The following is a 20,060-nucleotide window of genomic DNA, read 5'->3' as shown; positions in this document are numbered from 1 at the left end:
CTCTAGCTGCCCCACCATCGAAGGAAGAAAGGGTGATGGAACTAGTTGACGTGGATGCGCCGAAGGGGGCGTTCCAGGTCGTACTAGGTTCCTCATGCACTTCCGGGGGACCACGGCACTGGGGGCGAGTGCAGCTTGGAGCCGCTCTCAAGCCTGATGTACCGTGTATCCAGCCGCGAGCGTTGGGAGAGGCAGTGCGGTGCACCACAACCCAATGCCGGCGGCCCGGGAAAGCATGGCTGACATTTCAACATCAGCTTCTTCCTGATCTCGACCCCCCGAGGGAGGGAGCTTCAAGGAATCGTCGGAGTCTGATGCCAGTAAGTCACCCTCCGATGCTGCAACAAACATCTCATCATCACGTACCGTGTCCGATACTTGATTGAGGAATAAGACGGCGTACCGTCTCATGGGGAACGGTCAGACGAGCAAGACGAGGTGCGATCGGTCAGCGAGCCTGTGGTTTACGGATTAGAGCTCACAATAATCCTCATATCACCCTCGCTGCTCGCCGTAGCGGGCGGCAGGGCCGTTGTCCTGCCGTCACAGAACGGGAAGCAGACGAGGTGGTGGCTGAGTCCCGTGGGAACACAGCCACCCGTGACGCAACGTCTGAATCATCAACCGCCCGCAGTGCGGGCAGGACGTATCCACAAAAACTGCCCCAGCGTACTAGAAGCAGACATCGTGTCAGTCCCCCTCCTCGATGAGAGTGTTGCACCCACGAAAACAGCGGGACATGCCACGCTGGAGAAATTTGCTCTTTTAGAGAAAAAACTCGAACACTTCTGGAACCGCCGAGACGCCCAGGGGAAGTCGCTGCAGGAAGGGACAGTCCGCTGCACCACGTCGTAGAGCCGGCAGTCTTGTAGTTGCTACTTGAAGCGAAGTCTGTTGATCATGAGCGAAGGCTCCGAAGAAGAAAAGGTGAATGAATGAGGCACGCCGTCTCCCTTTAATACCCGGATATCCGGGGGCGGAGTCCGGCATGCAAATTTCATTCGCCAATTTTCATTGGCCTTTTCTAAGAAGTCGGAAGCGATTGGTTCTCAGGGACGAACCCCATCTGTCGGTTTGACACAACGTCGAGAGACCGACAGAAAGGGAAATGGAAATTCTGTCATGAATTACTCTCTCTCTCTCTAGTTGTTCCAAACCTGTATAAATTTATTTGTTTGGTTGAACACAGAGAAATACATTTGGACGAATACTTGTAAGGAAACAGTTCTTGAATCCCATTGACTACCATAGCAGGAAAAATTACAATGGTAGTCAAAAGTGCCCAAGAACTATTTGCTGTCCTACATTCTTCAAAATATCTTCTTTTGTGTTCAACAGAACAAAAAATATTAAGTAATTTTTCCTACTATGGTAGTCAATGGGGTCCAAGAACTGTTTGGTTATAAGCATTCTTCCAAATATATTTTTCTGTGTTCATCAGAACAAAGAGATTTTTACAGATTAGGAACAATTTAAAGATTAGTAAATGATGACAGAATTTTTTATTTTTGGGTGAAGGATCCCTTTAAATGACTATATTGTTTTTTGTGAATGAGTGAGCACAATGTTTTGTTTTTCATCTTTTTAAGATTAAATCTCTCGTTTAAAACATCACTTGCTTAAAAGTCTTGGGAATATATGTTTAGTGTGTGTTTTCTGACTTTATTTTAGTGACTTAAACATTTGTTGTACTAAACATGCACAAACATAATTTTCTCAGAAATGAAACAATGTACATACACCTTGATTGCATATTATTGTAGAACAGTTTGTACTGAATACAGCAATATACTGTAAGATCCAAAACACCCTCAGAACCCAGAGGGTTAAAGTTTAAAGATTATATGTAGACCACATCAAAAATTTAGCACATGAAAGAGAAACTCTTACAAATGCATATGAAATAAAGATTTGGTAAATCGTGACAGTAGTATCTTAAGGCCAAATGAGGCGTTGGCACTGGCGCAGGCTGTTTGAAAGGTGAAGAGGTAATATATCCAAGGCTCCTCACTTGGTCACTGGGGTCCCTCAGGGATCAGTGCTTGGACCATTCTTATTCAAGCCATCCAGTACAGCTAGAAATAGGTGTAATCTATAGGTGTAATCTTCAACAACTAGCTGTCCTTCACCGAGCAGATAGCAAAAACATGTCGGGCATGCCGGTTTGCACTTTACAATATCAGGAAGATTGGGCCTTTTCCCACTGAGCATGCTGCACAACTTCTTGTCCAGGGCCTTGTCATTTTTAGGCTGGACTATTGCATTGATTGCAAAAATCACTCTCCCGCTATTCAGCTTCACAATTCCCTGTTGGTCAAATTCAGCACTTTGTGAATCCTGGTAACTTGTGAGAGAACTATACTTCTCAAGACTCTATAGTTTACTCAATTTTGCAAGTCGCTTTGGACAAAAGTGTAAAGTAAATGCATAAATGTAAACTGTAAAGCAAAACATTAGGTGTGTGTGTAAAAATGATTAATATTTAAGTTATTTAGCAAATCTGAAACCAAAACAAACACAACCAAATATGGTCAAATATAAATCTCAGTGTTTTTTGCATGTCTTGTGACTCTCATTATTCCATCACGAGAAAAACAAGAACCAATCAGATTTATAGTGGATGGATGTGCTTCTTGGAGCTTCAACATCATACCCACAAACAAAGCAATGGCATATGTACAAAAAAATCTTCATGTTGAAAAGAACATAAGGGATGGCATGAAGGTAAGTAGTACGTTCAGTGAGTATTTAAATGCACAATATAAACAACACCATGGGGAGGTTTCCCGGACAGAGATTAGGCCTTCGTTAAATTAGGATATTTAAGTCGTTTTTAAAAACAAACTTTACAAAAAAACATTACTGGTGGGCATCTTGAGACAAAATGATCACACTGATATATTTTAAGATATGTCAGTGCAAGTTGTTTTCGATTAAGACACCTCTAACATATAAATTAGTCTGGGACTAGGCTTAAGCCCTGTCCGGCAAAAAAACGCCCCCATAATAGTGAGAGCATGGTAAAGGATACTAATCTCATTATCACGCTGGATTAACATGTCTCTCAGTTTCTTGACTTGTGTTTGACTGTCTTCTTCATCAGACAAGCCTGTGAAAGGAGTACTGCTGCCATCATCTGCCCTATTTTGAGCAATGGGTCTATCTTGTAATCTTGCCTGGAGAGATAGGAAACATGTTTGCTTGTATTATACTGTATGTCTAAACAGAAACAAGCAGATGGTCTGTACTGAAATCTTAAAAACAACCATGGGTATAGAGAGATGTATGGCTTAATACGTTGCAATATCCTTAAACTACTAGCATTTGTCATTAGAAACATATCAAATATTTTCATTTCTTTACAAAAACCCTAAATGTAATGCTCATTTTAACCTAAGGAGGCCGCCATTTTCTTTTTTGATGACGTCATCTGGTTGCACGCACAGGCAGCCAAACTGAACACAGACACACTAATCAGTTTTTCTGTAGATATAAGGTGCTTGTAAGATCAAAAATATATAAAAACAATGCTAAAATAATAAAAAGGAAAAAAAGACGCTATTTGGTGTAATTTAGCTATAATAAATGAAACATTAAACAGAACTTTCATCCTTTACTCACCTCGATATTAAAGTTGTAACATAATATTTCCATGAATGAATGTTTTTGCAGTCATCGATGAGTAATGAAAAATTGAATTTAATGAAATTCAAACAAAACGGAAGCCTTGAAACAACATTATGTGAATAATCTATTGAAATTTACTTGGTAATCATATAAATCTGCTTAAAATTGTACCAGGTGAGATGTAATGATGTACAATTCGTAAGTGAACCGTTTATTTGTGTCAGTTCATTTTAGTGAATTAGACAATGCTGTTGATAAAACCAGTCTGAATGATTTAGTAACAAACAGGACTGATTTGGTTCTCACATTCTACATACTGATTCAATTATCCTTACTGATTTACTGAATACTTTACTGATTACTTACTGATTCAATGGAGCACAAAAACGGAAAATACAAAGGTTAAAAGAACAACGCGACTAAGATAGCAGCAGGAGGCTGGCAGCTCGCATTGGCTAACTTCGGTGCTGCGGTTGAAATAACTGCAGCGGGATCCTTAGCTGTTGCAGCACTTAGCTCATCATGTCATAGGTAATATTTCAGGGAGTTATTCCACAATGACAAGCATATTATACAGGTTGGTTTTTAATTATGGCTTTGTTTTATACACAGTTTAAATAATGCACAGTGGTTTGTGTCTCAGTAAAGATCCACAGAGGCGTTTTTAGGGGCTGTTTATATTTCACGTATAGTTGTATAAAACTGGAGCTTGTGCTATCATGGTGTTTGCCTTTGCAAAGCCAGGAATGTAGAGGAAACACTGTAGTATTTGATGTGTGTATCCGAGTGCGATTGTTCTGACGCCAGCGTTGATTTGTGTCTCAGCTTGATTCTATCGAACCCAGGTGTGTTTGCATTCATCTTGCGTCATAACGTGCATGACACATGATAGTAAACAGAACACGGGTCAATATATTGTGTTTTTTATTCACTTGATGCTATTATGCGCAGCGCAAACAACACTTGGTCTGTATTTTCGCTTAGGGGCTGTGTCCACCAGAGGTGGGTAGAGTAGCCAAAATCTTTACTCAAGTAAAAGTACAAGTAACTAGAGAAATTGTTACTCAAGTAAAAGTAAAAGTCACTAGTTTAAAAATTACTTGAGTAAAAGTAAAAAAGTATGCAATGAAAAAACTACTCAAGTAGCTAGTTACTTAGTTACTTTGTATCTGATTATATAGGCCTACTACATAAAATTAATATTAACGCCAATATTTTAATATTACATTTTAATCAATATTTGTAATTACCATAAGCAGATATCTTTGCAATATACTAGAGAAACTAAAGAATAGACAAACACAGAAGAGACAAGCATTTCTGTAAATTTCATCTAGTCCTGATGTCAATGTAGTTTACACAACTTATTTAGAATAACAGACCATGTCAAACTAAAGCATGAACTAAACTCAGAGCATTTCCTAAGATGATCTAGAACATCTGCAGTGCTCTCTTAAATGAAATACACATTTTTGAACAAAGCTCATGTTTTCTCGTGTTGTGTCACGTGTGTGTTGTGAAACGCTCTTACTTGTAAACAAACAGTAAACAGTGAACCACACGCCCATCAACAAGTTTTCTTCCTTCTGTTCTTCAAATGTATATTTCTGCAAGCCCACGTCTCTGTGTCTGACAGGTAACGCACATGTTGCGGTGTCTGACGAACAGGTCGCGCGGGTGCGCGCATATTTATCATTGCTGGCAAACAATATGACACATTTGCAGTTTTATAGATATAGATTCATATCCACTTCATCCAACGCTCTTTGTGTTCTACGTGTTCTTAAGTTTTCGCGCTACGAGGAGTGAGTAATCCTGCTTCAGATGATTCAGATCGTGCTGCGAACTGAACAATCATTTGAACTGATTCATTAGCCTATTCAAGTGGTTTTGCCCATTGTTCAATTAATGCTTTCAAAAGAATCGACTCAAAAGAATCGATCACTCGGGAATGCCCCTAAAAAGAGATGACAACCTTGAAATAAACAACACGTTTTAAAAAGCATATTTTAAAACGAAGGAACGAAGGAACGTCACGCAATGTAAGTTATGTAACGAAGTAAAAGTACAGATTTTCTATTAGAAATTTACTCAAGTAAGAGTAAAAGTACACACTTTTAATTTTACTTAAAAAGTACATATTTTCCAAAATGTTACTCAAGTAAATGTAACGAAGTAAATGTAGCGCGTTACTACCCACCTCTGGTGTCCACCGAGGCGCTTTTACGCTGCTGAATATGCCAAGAGCTCGGCTGAAAACGGCCGCTGCAGGAGCAGCGTTCTGCCCCAAGTTGAACATTTTTCAATTCTGGGCACCCGGTCGAACGCTGGCGGAGTGTGGGAAAAACGCAGAGGTCCGGCGCTGAGCGTGGAATAAACGCAGAGCGCCAGCGCTCTTGTTTACATTGGAAACAATTGAAAAACACGCCGTGCGCCAGCAGAAATGCCTCAGTGGACACAGCACCTTACAGAGCTTTCTGCTGCTTGCAAACAGACTATTTATCATTTATTTTTAAATCTGGAAACATCGTATTACCATTCATTTGCCGATCTGATTCCACTCGCAACGCGTAAAACAATGCAGGCTCACTCTTGCTCAAATCCAAGGTAAATTACCAACACTATCATCTTTTACATGTGTTTTATTGAAGTTCGGTACCCTGGTGCACACATGAGCTTTTACATTAGAGATTTTCCATGCAAACTGTGCTCCCGAACTAAACTGCAAGCGTGAAACGCACCTAAGGGGGGCCTCACCCAAAGAGCAGCCCAGGGGCCCCTGACCACCTTAATCAGCCCCTGCGCAATCCCATCACAAATTAAAATAAATTGAATTCATGCAATTTACGCGGGTGATCACAGCGAGGTCAAAAAATACAGAAATCCATATTTATACGGAAAAATCACATCCCTGGCTATGCTTAAACGTGAGTCTGGACACAAATCAAAATCAAGTTTGTGGAAACAAATTATAAAGCGTTTCATCCAACTTAAAAACGTAAAAAATATGCAACAGAAGTCAAAAATCATATATTAAGTTCTTGTTGCTGGGTTATTATTATTGCATACATTGTTAGTTTTAAAATGACAAGTTGATCTTTATAAATATTTTTATTGTTAAATGCCAAACACAGAAAGGCAATGAGTTACATTAAGAAAAGAACACAAGGTAGGGTCAACGGCTTTTCTCCTTTTTTAAAAAAGTGTTGAACTTAGCCTAGGGTGAATATATTAATGAATTCTTAAACGAAAATATATAAAACAAGTTTTAGGCTTGTTTAGCGCACAATTACGGAGCCTTAATGCAAAACAATGAAATGCTGTGTCTTTAAGCACAAAACATACAGTATATATTTGTGTGATGGTAACTGTGACTGCAAAATCGATGCAATATAAAAATTCTTAGCTTTACCATAAGTCTATACGGTTAGACCTGGGCCGTCATGTCCTTGTGCTGCGTGCGCTTGGAAAACCACATCGGTTTAGGACCAGAAAGGGGTAACTGGCAGCACAAAAACTCTCTTGTGAAGGTGTGCTCGTTGCACAAATGCATGTGTATTTGTTAGTGACTTTGGAGATGCAGAGTTTGGTTGAACGTCAAAAGTTCCCAAACATGTGAAGTTACATTCATTTATTTTATATTCATATTCCTGACCCCGTTTTGAATGACAGTAAATGAAGTCGAAGTGTCGATTCCATCGACTCCAAAACTGGGAGTCGAGAATCGGAGTTGACTCCAAAAAACCTGGAATCGAACACCCCTACATTTTACGAGACTGCTGGTGAACAACCCCCCAGATGCAGGAAATCGCCTTAAAGTTAACAAAAACAAAGCGCGCCCATTTAGAAAGATGATATGATTGGTCAGTTTTACTGTCACTCAAAATTAATATCTCTCATTGATTTACTATTGTTCTATCATCGGTAGCTTCATAGAAGCTCCCCACCACATAAGCACGTATTCGACTTCGTGTAGCATGCGCAGGCTGCGCACATAGTGTATATGACATCACAGAACTGCGACTGCTCCAGGATCTTGAATTACTCTTGTGAAACTTTGAAATCTCACGTGGATATAGTCAGCATCGATCCAGGAAGTCAAATATACACACCTAATAGGGAAAATCGGCCGACCTTTATTGAAAACAATATTTTAACTTTTAATAATATAATATTTTATATTTTAATTAGTGCTGTCAATCGATTAAAAAAATTAATCGGATTAATCACACATTTTTTCTATGATTAATCACGATTAATCGCACACAACTATTATATTTTAAAATATACTTTTACATTTTAATAATTTCACATTTAATCTTCAAATTGATGTAGAAACAACATATTTCTTTAACAGCATCATTTCATGAAAGCTAACATTTTGATATTAGTATTGTAACTGATGTCTCTATTAAATTGATTATTTTAACATTAATTATAGCCATTCAACAGTATAATTGAGAGCTCATGTAGGAAATTGAAGGACACTTTACAGTCTTTAATGCTAAATTATAAGTTAAATGCAGAAGAATTCTCATTAAAGCTATAAAATCACATTGATTTCTTCTTTTATTTTGTTCTTTGATTAACATTAGTGACAGGAGTCACAGCAGCACGTTTAAGAAAGTGGCCCCTTTAAGAGCTGTCTTAGTACGCAGATCTGACCGTCACCGCACTCCCATTTTCACAACTCTTTGCATTCATTAAGATTTTATTTTACACTTTGAAGTCTGTGCTTAAGAAAATGCTAGACAAAACGGGCTTTCTGACATAATCTTGTGTGGTTTTATCCATTCAAGCACGAAAGAGAACTTAACACGGATGCGCTGTCTGACAGAGATTCACCGACGCAGCCGTTACTGTACACACCAGACTGGACCTCGCGTTGCGTTTTGCCGCGTCCAACAGTTTAGAAGCTGTCTATCTACATTGAACGCCTCAAAGCAACTGTTTCAAATCGCGCTTAAGTGGTTTAAAAGCCTGTACACGAATAAGAGCGTGATTACATAATGTAATGCTAGACAAAGGATGTCAAAACAAACGGATGCTGCGTTAATTGCGATAAATATTTTCTCACGCGTTAATTTGAAAAAAATAATCGCATGCGTTAACACGTTAAAGTTGACAGCCCTAATTTTAATATAAATATTTTAAATATTTATTGAACGCCTAGAGGGCCCTAAGGGTTCGCTAATGCTCTAGTTAGGCAGGAGGGCTATATACTGTAATAAAGAAAAATTACCGGCATTGGTGATGATAGAGAATGAGACAGTAAAGACCAAAACAAAATACCATTTTTAGCAAGAACTTAAGCACCTTAGCTACCTTAAGCAACGAGAAACAAAGGTTGATTTTCCTCATATCAGGTCCCACGTCTAATGTTGCCTCGGAATCAGGGTCTTCCATAAACACCCTTATGTTGTCCTCCACCCTACAACAAACAACACAAACATACAACATAAGTAAAACCATCACTATTTTTTTAAAAATGGAAGGTTTTATTGGAACTTTTTTAAGGCAGTGGAATTACATATTTTTAAACTCTGCTTATTTGAATGTGCGCTACTGTACAGTGTAAGAGAAACACGTGTGCTTTTATCATACAAAAAAAGACAAAGAAAATCAAAAGCACTGAAGTCCTTATTCCAGATCTATAAATGACTATCATGGCCATATCACTTGTTTTATACAATGAACTGGTATTGAAGAAAAAGATGAATGCCAGGGAGTTTTGGTATCCAGTTTTTTTTCAACTGGTAAAAAATAAATTCTATTTTGCAATTACAATTTTGCAGATGCCACAAAGTGGCCCCTGTGGACTGCTTTTATATAGTCAGAGGGTTCGTGAGAGTAAAAGAGGGATGGCTCTACTCACAACAACACTGCCGTGCAAGTTGCAATTTATTAAAAGCACCAAATTATGTACACATCTACCAGTAAAAATGTAAGGTATATGCAAAAGAAAACCAAATGCAAAGTATTGCACAGTCATTTTACAATTAAAAGTGACTAATTGAAGTCCATAAAAATAATTATATAATTACACTTATAGAACATGTTAATGCCATTGAATTTGGACACTGCAAGCAGTTTGGTTTGGCTGGTGCAATCCATATGTCAGACTACACCAGTATTGACACAAGCACACAAACAACAAGCATAACAGGACACGGGCATGATCAACATATGATTAAGATTATAAACTGCAGAAGGGAAATAAAACATGTGAACTGTCCATGGGCATGGGCATTTGGGGCAGGTAAGTGTGTGGTGTGGCATGTAAGTGGTGCAGTAAGTGTATGTGTACGCTGTACCCAGCGGGGATGTCTACTTTATCACCTCCGTCTTCTCTTGATTGCACACTGTGCAGGTAACGCAACAGGCAGGTATGTCGTCCGGGTCAGTGCTGCCACTTGAACCTATAACCTGAGGCTTAAAGGCTGAGATACCGTTGCATTACTTTGGAGTTGCGGTCCTTCATCGTCTTGATCCATGTTAGTGCTCGGTGCTCCATCTCTAGGAAGGACCTCATCTCCTTCTTTGTCCTGGGTCTTGGCCTTCGTTAGATGGCTTCAGCTTTCTCAGTTGATCATTGCCCAATTGGTTTCCAGGTTAACTGGTTTCCAGCCTTGCACACACACATTTCCTTACACTGAAGGTGAGTCATGTTTTTTTCCTGAAGGGGACATTTCACAAAAATCTGACTTTTCCATGGCGAGGTTAGCTAAACGAGCTGCAAGTTAGATGTTATGACAAGAAACATGTAAATTAATTCACACATTAAAAAATGACTAATTATATCAGTACTTTTGACTTTCTTTTACTCTGTAATGTTCAACACGAGCGGTCCAAAGACAAGTGAGAATAAGCAAGGCTTAAAACAAGAACCGAAACACACTAAAACTGTGTCACCGATAGAAAGAGAAGAACTGGAGAACACCTTATAAACACCAGGTGTTTGTGCATATATTGCATATATACACATTGCCTATCTTCCTACTCTATACATTACTCTATACATATGATATAGCCTAGAAGATAAATATGTAAAAATCTCACATTATATTAGAACCTGTAATATTTAGTGCATTTTCATAATTCATACAATCATAATTTAGTGCATTGCCAATATTTTGGCGAGCAATTAATTGAATTGTAATAAATAAATAAAAATTAAATAAATCTGAGAAAGATTTTAACAGTATATATGCATAATGGAATATTGGTAACGTGAAATATGTTTTTACTGTGAAATAACTCATTTCAGGAAATAGATCTATGGTCATTCCGCCCACCCCTAGTGCAAAGTGGTCAATGATTCTAGCCAGTCTTTTAAGTACTTTAAGGGTTTGTACCATGTACCATATCAGAGATAATCTAGAGCAGTGGTTCTCAAACTTTGGTACGCGTACCACTAGTGGTACTTGAAGAGACCTCTGGTGGTACGTGACACGACAGAAAATTTAAAACTCTATATTTTAATTTACATTACGTGTTTTAAAGACAATTTCAAATGTTTAATACATGATAGATAAATACGGAATACATCTCAGCCTATGTGGAATTTTAATATAGTTGTATGAATTATTGTTTATTTATAATTGGTCGATGTAACTCAGGTGCGGACAGGCAGCTCAAACACAGAGAGGGAGCAGACAGACACTTCTGTGTCTCTGTCTCTTACGATGAGCTGCGTGTAAATTAAGGTTCTTATGTATTTCTGCAATTGAGCCGCTGTGTAAAACTGTTGTTAAAGCGCTAATTCAACACGCGTCTGCATCTACTCAGGGTTAAATCAATGAAGTGCGCGTAGGCGATTTAGTTTTGACGTGCGCTTTAGCTTTGACAAGATCCGCTGCAGTAAAGTGCGAGTCTCTACTTGTTATATACAGCTGTTGTCTTGATGTTTAAGTAAACGTATATTTATACGTATCTTCTGTGTTAAATATTCTTTCCACATTGTTTGTCTTTAATATAGGTTAGTAGTCTTTCTGCAAGTCCCCACAAAGTTAATAAATCCCTGTAAAAGTCATTTACAGAGCCCTGTTTGCACTACAGAAAAGTGTTTTGTGTCCCCTATTACTGCTGGCTAACTAGAAAATTATGGAAAAAACATGTTCTTTAGTTTGAAAACAGCTAGTAAATAAAAAGAGATTGTATTATTAATAATACATTAGAATTGGAGGACCAGGTGTAAATAAAGATTCACAGCTCTACTAATAATTTGAGTGTTAATTCATAAGATTTTCTATGGTGGTCATTAGGTGGTACTTGGAAAAACTAATTTTATTAAAGGTGGTACTTGATCTGAAAAGTTTGAGAACCACTGATCTAGGGTAATTGATTAATTTCCGTAGCAGCAAATTCTAGGATGCTGGCTGGTGAAGTGTTAATCAGAGGGGTCTGGCTCCCTCTTTGTATCTTTGTACTTGGCTGAGGAAGTTGACGGAGAGGGATGTCTCTTCCCTGGTCTTTTTGAAGCTTCTCTTTGGACCATGTCAAGTTCGTCCATTGTGTGGTTCAGCTGCTGTGTCAGAGCTTCAATTTAGTCTCTGGATACTTTCATCATTAAAATATTTAAAAGAAAAAAATGGAACACTGGCTGCCTCTCACAATTTTTTTTCTTCAGGTACTCACTGGCTGTTTTTTCTAGCTGCTCTCTTTGCATAATGGCTGTCAGAGTCTTTAGATCTTCTCCATTTTACCATACTCCTTTAATCTGGTCTGGGCCTCACTTTACAGTTGAGATATGTGGCTTTGAGCAAGTTCCTCTTGGAACTCAATGGCTTGCAGCTTTAGGTCATTTACCTCCTGTCTTAGGTCCATGAGGCTGTGTGCTAAGGAGAGGATTATGGTGGTCAGCTCCTTGTGTTCATAACTCTGGCTCAGGTCATGTGTCATTTGTTCTCTTTACTCGTCATCCAGTCGCATGTAGCTCTGGGTTGGTAGAACATTGGCAGTCCTGGTAAGAAGGGTGTTCATCATGATGCCTTCCAATGCCTTTTCTCCCATCTGAGGCATTGAGGGATACTTGTGGTGAAAGTACGGTCGAGAGACTAATGCAAAACCATACAGGAGAGCTAGCTGTGTAGTGGTTCAGCTAGGTGTATGCTGTTCAGCTAGGTTTTACCAGATGTGGTTAGCTACTGTACTGTACAGGATACTAAGATTGGTGTAGATCTACAGGCATGTAAGTATTTCTGAATAAAACATCAAGCTTTAGAATCGGTTCCTTTGGTTTTGATCTTCTGCCAGGAGTTTCCATTTCTCTGTAGCCTGTGTTTTGGCCTTGTTGATTGTTTGGATTGTTTGCCAAGGTATTTTTTCAAGTCAAGTTGTCCTAAGCCCGGTGGTCTCAGAGGCACCCATTCCAGAGACTACCTGTGTTTGTCAATGGCAAATTGTGTTTTTGAGCTACACACCGCTCTCCTACTCCTCTTGAAGCGGTGGTACCAGCTCCAGCACATGAATCCAGAGGCCGCTCCAACAACAAGCAGAAACGAGGGCACTTAATTTTTGAATTTTTTACAGTTTGAATGAAAACACATTGATTACATCTGTGAAACAATTTAGCCAAACATTACATTTATTTATACATCGACGCTCCCTGGTTTTTGCGTTGAATTGTGGGAATGTTTTGCAAATAAATGTTTAAGTGCACAGGAGGAGTATGCAAATGAAACAGCCATTGAGTGATAAACAAGGAATCTGATTGAGACTAAGAGGCCGTTGTAATGTTTATATTTATAATGATGAGACTGTTTGTAACAGATTCTTTTTATTACAGCTCACATCTTCACATGCAGTGCTTAACAACTTCCTCGAGCAACTTCCACCTTAGGTAAGCAAACCTCTACTGACCTCTAGTGGTTAAAGTAGGAACCTACATACATTTATATATCATGACATCCCCTTTTCTTTAGATGTTATTTCAATTACTGAACACTTAGAGAACAACAAAATAACATGTTAACAGTGTAAACATAATACAGACTAGACTATACAGGTTACCCAATAAGTGTCTGTGTTCACTTTAATCAGCAAGTTTCATTCAGAGATTAAGTCTATCAGGAGGCTTTATTGTGCGTTTGGATCTTCTCTGTAAAGGTAAGTGTATTTCTTCATCTTGCTTTCTACTGTCTATGTCTGGTGATGTTCCCTGTGTTGCAGGTGATGTTTCACTGTCTGCGTTGTTTTCAGAATTTTCCACTGGCATTGTTTCTTGTGTTTTTAACAGACTCCTACTATTCCTTCTTAGGATTTGACCATCCTCTGTTTTGACTGTGTAGGATCTTGGACTAACCTCCTCTAGGACTGTGGCCCTTCTATTTTAGGTATTGTTATCCTCAAGTCTTACTGTGTCCTTTGTAGCCAGTGGTCCCAGACTTCTGGATGTCTTGTCATAATTTTGCTTTCTGTCTCTGTTTCAGGCGCATTTGTTTCTTTCTCCAGGCTCTGTTTTTGTTTGGCTTTGTTACGTAAGGCAGTGTAGTGCATAATTTGCGTCCCATTAAAATCTCAGCAGGAGACAAACCATGCTCAAGTGGAGAAGCACGATAGTTCAGCAAGGCTAAGTATGGATCCCCTTTACTACTCACTGCCTTCTTGAGTAGTTGTTTTACTATGTGTTCTCCCTTCTCCGCTTTTCCATTAGATTGGGGGTATAGAGGGCTGGATGCCACATGTTTAAAATCATACTCCACTGCAAAGTCCTGGAATTCTTTGCTACTGTAGCACGGCCCGTTGTCACTGCAGACCACCTGTGGAATGCTGTGTCTTGCAAAGATTGATTTCATGTGTGTAATAACACAGGCAGCAGATGTATTCGGGAGGAGTGCCATTTCTGGGTAGTTTGCCAGGTAATCAATTACTAGCAGACAATTCTTTCCATGCAGGGCAAACAAATCAGTTCCTATTTCCTGCCATGGCTCCGAAGGTGGGTGAATTATGATCATTGGCTCCTTTTGCTGCTTTGCTTGATGCCTTGAGCAGATCTCACAGCTTGACACCATTCTGTCATGACACACAACGGAGGAGACTCTAGTGCAGGGGTAAGAGACAGATTTTATTGGCAAAAAGGCAAAAGCAAACAAAAGCACAGTTCAAACACAAGATAGTCCAGGTGGTAAAAGGCACACAGTCCACAAGGAGAAACTCGACCCGGAAGAATCAGAGAGAGAGAGCAAGAATACCCCTCGGGGATAATGACACAGCCATAGAGGTTAAGTGCGGGGAGATACCTCGACCCGACTAACTCACGAGGAGAGAATCCGTAGTCCTCCGAGCGGAGATGTGTGTCCGGTAAGAGGTGAGGTGCCAGACCACCGAAGAGCGAAGAGATCCGGAGCGCCAACGGGAACTGAGGGGCGAAATAATAAACCAAAACAGGGGAGGCACGGAAAATCAAAACTATGACCAGAGCAGGACAAAAGGCTGAGGCTGACAAAACACTGAGGCTATAACTGAGACTAAGACAAGGCTTTAACAGAGCTAGACGCGCTAGTCTGAGGCAGTCAGCATAGGCTAAGAAACAAGCAACGATCTGACACAAGACGAGGGTACAAGAGGGAATAAATAGGGAAACCTAATGGGTAGCAGTTGAGATAGAGAGAGGTAATTAATAAACTAATGGCCGGGACGATCTACAGGTGAACAGCGTGATGAGAAACCGGTGAGGGGAAAGCCTGACGGGGAGACACGAGGGCGGGGTGGTGACGTAGACACCGAGCACATGACGAACTGTCAAAACAACTCACATGTGCTCGACAAAAGACAAACACACCTCCGTGCCAGACAAAGACCTGCCGTGTCCAGGGTCACGACACCATTCTGTCAATGTCACCATTCATTCCTGGCCAATAGACAGCTGTTCTGGCCCGCCTTTTACACTTTTCTGCTCCGAAGTGTCCCTCGTGCAGTCTTTTCATCATATCCTGTCGCAGTGATTGAGGTATAACAATTCTGTTTTGTCTCAGTAGAAGTCCTTTGACAACATTCAGCTCTGATCTTATGTTGTAGTACTGAGAACACGCTCCTCGTGGCCATCCTTCATTCAGATTTTTAATGACCACCTGTAGATCCCTGTCTCTTGCTGTTTCAGCTGCTATTTGCTTGGACTTCGCATCATATACTGGAAGAGCATCAGCAACCATGTTCACATAAAGAGTCACATCAGCCTCTGTGGAGCTCTCATGAGATTTTTCTGTTTGTGTCTGTTTCCCTGGACAGGGCATCTGCCAGTACTATGTACTTTCCTGGTCTGTAGACTAAATCAAAATCATATCTTTGAAGCTTCATCACCAGCCGTTGGATTCTTGGGGACATCTCATTCAAATTTTTCTTGATGATGGCTAATGATGGTTTGTGGTCCGTCTCTGCCACAAAAGTTGGAAGGCCGTACACGTAGCTGTGAAACTTTTCCACTCCATACACCAGTCCAAGGCATTTTTTTTCTATTTGAGCGTAACGACACTCAGATGAAGTCATCGTTCTTGATGCATATGCAACTGGCCTCCAATTTTCTCCCTCTGCCTGCAGAAGCACCGCTCCCCAATCCATCCTTAGATGCATCTGTTGAAATCTTTATCCTTTTTTATGGATCAAAGAAAGTTAGTACCAGCTCCATAGTTAGGAGAGTCTTTAATCGACCCCATTCATGTTCATGATTGCCTGTCCACTTGAATTCACTTGTTATGCATCAGTTCTCTCATGTACACTGTCTTTGAAGAGAGATTTGGTATGAATTTTCCAATGAAGTTTATCATCCCCATCACTCTCTGTACAGCCTTCTTGTCTGTGGGTCTGGGCATGTTAAGTATTGCTTGAATTTTACTCTGGTCTGGTTTAACACCTCCGTTTGACAGCTTGTCTCCAAGAAATGTGATTTCCTTCACTCCAAACTGACAGTTCTCATTATTCAGCTTCAGCCCGTACTTCTGAACTCGCTGTAGTACTTCCATCAGCCTCTCATTATGCTGTTCAATTGAGGAACCCCACAATATTATATCGTCCACATAGACGTGCACTCCCTGTATTCCCTCAATCATGTGCTCCATGGCTTTGTGAAATACTTCAGGAGCTGAAGAGATTCCAAAAGGCATCCTCAAAAAAGAATACCGGCCAAAAGGAGTGTTAAATGTGCAATAGTGTGTCGTGTCTTCATGCAGTTTCAGTTGCCAAAATCCCTGCGATGCATCCAGTTTTGTGAAGAATTTTGGCACCTCCCATTTCACTTATAATTTCTTCCCGTGTTGGAATCTGCTCAAGATTTTTTTTGTTTTTTGTCTGTGTTTTTTTCACTTTTCTATGACTCCCATTGATGTCATTCTTTCTAGCTCAGCTTTTAGCTTGTCTCGAAGTGGAGCAGGGACCCGTCTCAGCGCATGAACTACTGGCTTTGCATCTTCTTTCAACTGAATCTTATACGTTAATGGCAGCACTCCAAACCCTTCAAAGATGTCAGGAAACTTCTTCACTAGATTATTTACACTGTCTTGTGTTTTTGCTTCTTTTTTGTTGTACACTCTTTTAACTAGGCCTAGGTCTTCACATGCCTTGTCACCCAACATCGTGGAATCGTGTCCATCTGGAACCACTACAAACATGAGATGATATTCGCTGTTTTTCACTTTTACCTTGAGTTTGCATGTTCCTTTTGTTTCAATGAACTGTTCATTGTACGCTTTGAGTTGCAAGGTTTTCTGATTAATGTGTGACTTTATTTTCATGTCTTTTATGTCTTGTTCAGAAATTAAGTTGGCTTTTGCTCTTGTGTCCAGCTTGATTGACACGTTTACTCCATTTAATTCCAGAGCTGTTATCAACTTGTCTTCTATAACACCACTCACATCCGTGTTCTCTGAACTTCCTTGATATGAGTCCACCTGTTCCACCATGCCAACAAAGAAGGTGTCACTGAGGGCAGTTTCTTCCACTATATGGACATGTCCACTTCCACTTTGTTTACTTTTGGAAAAGCATTGTTTTGCAAAACGATTCTACCCTCCACATTTAGCACAGGCTTTGCCATAGGCTGGGCACTGCTTCGGCTGGTGTCTTTTGCCACACATCTCTTGCAATTAAACATTTCATTATGCTTTTGAGGTTTCATTTTTCTTGAGCTGTATTTTTGCATTTTTCCAGTCACTGCTGCTACAGATGAACTGTCACTTCCACTTGTCTTTGTGTTGTCACTGAACGTTTTAGCATGCTGCTGAGCTTGTTCACTTGCACGACATATCCGCACTGCTTCAGCCAACGTGAGTTCAGTCTCTCTTAACAATCTCTCTTAATTTTTCATTAATTCCGAACACTATCTGGTCACGGCTCATTGAATCATGTAGTAATCCAAAATTGCATGTCCTTGCTTTAAGTTTAAGGTCCATTAGGAAACTATCAAAAGTTCCCTTTCTGTCGGTCTCTCGGCGTTGTGTCGAACCGACAGAATGGGGTTTGTCTTGAGAACCTATCATCTTCTGAGTATTTAGAAAAGGCCAATGAAAATTGGCGAATGAAATTTGCATGCCGGGCTCCTTCCCGGATGTCCGGGTATAAGAGGGAAGCCGGCGTGCTCATTCATTCACCTTTTGTTCTTCAGAGCCTACACATCTGGTGAGCTTCTCTACGATCTGGATGATCTTTCTTTCTGCTGGAATCTACGACGTGGACAGCGGACGGTCCCTTCCTGCAGTGACTCTCCCCTGGGCGTCTCGGCAGTTCCGGAGGTGTTTGAGCAAATTTCCTTTTCTAAAAGAGCAAATTTCTCCAGCGTGGCTTGTCCCGCTGTTCTCATGGGTGCAACACACTCATCGAGGAGGGGGACGGACACAATGCCTGCTTCCAGTACGCTGGGGCAGACGTTGTGGATACGTCCTGCCCGCACTGCGGGCGGTGACGATTCAGACGTTGCGTCACAGGTGGCTGTGTTCCCACGGGACTCAGCCACCACCTCGTTTGCTCCCCGTTCCGTGGCGGCAGGACTACGGCCCTGCCGTCCGCTATGGCAAGCAGCGAGGGTGATATGAGGATTACTGTGAGCGATAATCCGCCAGCCACGGCTCACGGACCGTTCACACCTCGTTTCGCTCGTCTGACCGTTCCCCAAAAAGACGGTCCGCCATCTTTATTCCTCAATCACGTATTCGGACACGATGCGTGATGATGAGAGGTCTCCGACTCCGACGATTCTTCGGGCTCCCTCCCTCGGGGGGTGGAGCCCAGGAAAAAGCGGATGTCGAGATGTCGGCCATGCTTTCCCAGGCCGCCGTGAGTGTTGGGTTGCAGTGCCCGCACTGCCTCTCCCGGCGTTCGCGGCTGGCTACATTGCGCCTCGGGTTGAGCGCGGCTCCAAGCCGCGCCCGCCCCCAGTGCCGTGTTTACCGGAAGTGCATGAGGAACTTTGCAAGACCTGGAACGCCCCTTCTGGCACGTTTCACGTCAAACAAAGTTCTGTCACCCTCTCTTCCCTCGAGGTTGAGACAGCTGGAGGATGCGTCGGTGTCCCCAGGTGGAGTTGCCGCCGCGGTGCACTCGTGCCCGTAGGTGGCGGCCACCTGGGGGGGCTCGACCTAGACTCCCGTCCAAAGCATGTGGTGTCTCGGCATCTCTGGTGTCGAGAGCTTACATTGCGGCGGACCAGGCTGCCTCCTCTCTCCACGCTATGGCTCCTGCCAGGCCAGGGCATTGAGAGAGCTCCACGAGGGTAAGACTGACCCAGCGCTTATGCAGGAACACCGTGCCGTCACCGACCTCGCTCTACGGGCGACCAAGGTGACCACGGGGGCCCTGGGTCGGACGATGTCCACACTTGTGGTCCATGAGGAACTCCTCTGGCCGATACTTGCGCAGATGAGTAATGCTGAGAAGGTCCGCTTTCTCGACGTACCCGTCTCGCAAGGGGGGGCTGGTTGGTGTTACTGTGGAGGTTCTCGACAGTAAAAAGCAGTCCTCCGTGCCGCAAGTCGGCCGCCTCGGCCGTCGAGTCCCGTGCACTATCTGCTTCCCAGCAGCCCTGGTCCTCTTCAACACCCTCCAGTGACCTGGACAGTAGACAGCGAAGAGGAGACCATCGCCCCATCAACAGCCGCGGGCAGCGACTGTCATGGGATCACCTCAGGGGGATCGAGGCTACCATTGGGCCCGACCCCAGCCACAGCTCTGGAGGTCGGATAGGGACTGTTCCTGCCCCGTCCCTCCATCTGCTGGCCCCCTCTGGGGGGCTGGCGCCCACTTACTCTCAAAAGGAGAGTTTCCTCTCTCTCTGGGTTACCTCAGCCGCTCTCACCCTCTGCACGACGGTGAACGGCAAACTCGACGTTGCGTCATGGCAAAGCGCAATGTCGAGTATAAACACCAGCCCTCAGCACTCTCAGTCAGACAGTGCGTTGAGCTGCGCAGTCGCCAGGCAGGAAATATGGCAGAGCCGATCTCCTCCC

The 20,060-nt window shown here is 41.8% G+C and overlaps 1 protein-coding gene across 1 annotated transcript in view; it reads right to left on the bottom strand.

Moving 5' to 3' along the window:
• The window catches only part of kif6 (kinesin family member 6), a 171,107-nt gene that overhangs the window by 104,368 nt on the left and 46,679 nt on the right, over nucleotides 1–20,060 (bottom strand). The window contains exons 8-9 of the mRNA XM_057344758.1: nucleotides 8,953–9,058; nucleotides 3,032–3,176 (exon numbers count right to left, since the gene is read on the bottom strand). Of these exons, the coding sequence (XP_057200741.1) occupies nucleotides 3,032–3,176; nucleotides 8,953–9,058 (251 nt within the window). The remainder of the gene's footprint in view (nucleotides 1–3,031; nucleotides 3,177–8,952; nucleotides 9,059–20,060) is intronic.

Source organism: Triplophysa rosa, linkage group LG10 (genome assembly GCF_024868665.1).
Source record: "Triplophysa rosa linkage group LG10, Trosa_1v2, whole genome shotgun sequence".
Classification (NCBI taxonomy): domain Eukaryota; kingdom Metazoa; phylum Chordata; class Actinopteri; order Cypriniformes; family Nemacheilidae; genus Triplophysa; species Triplophysa rosa.
Note: the sequence above shows the minus strand (reverse complement) of the source record. Positions and strands in the feature narration are given on the sequence as shown.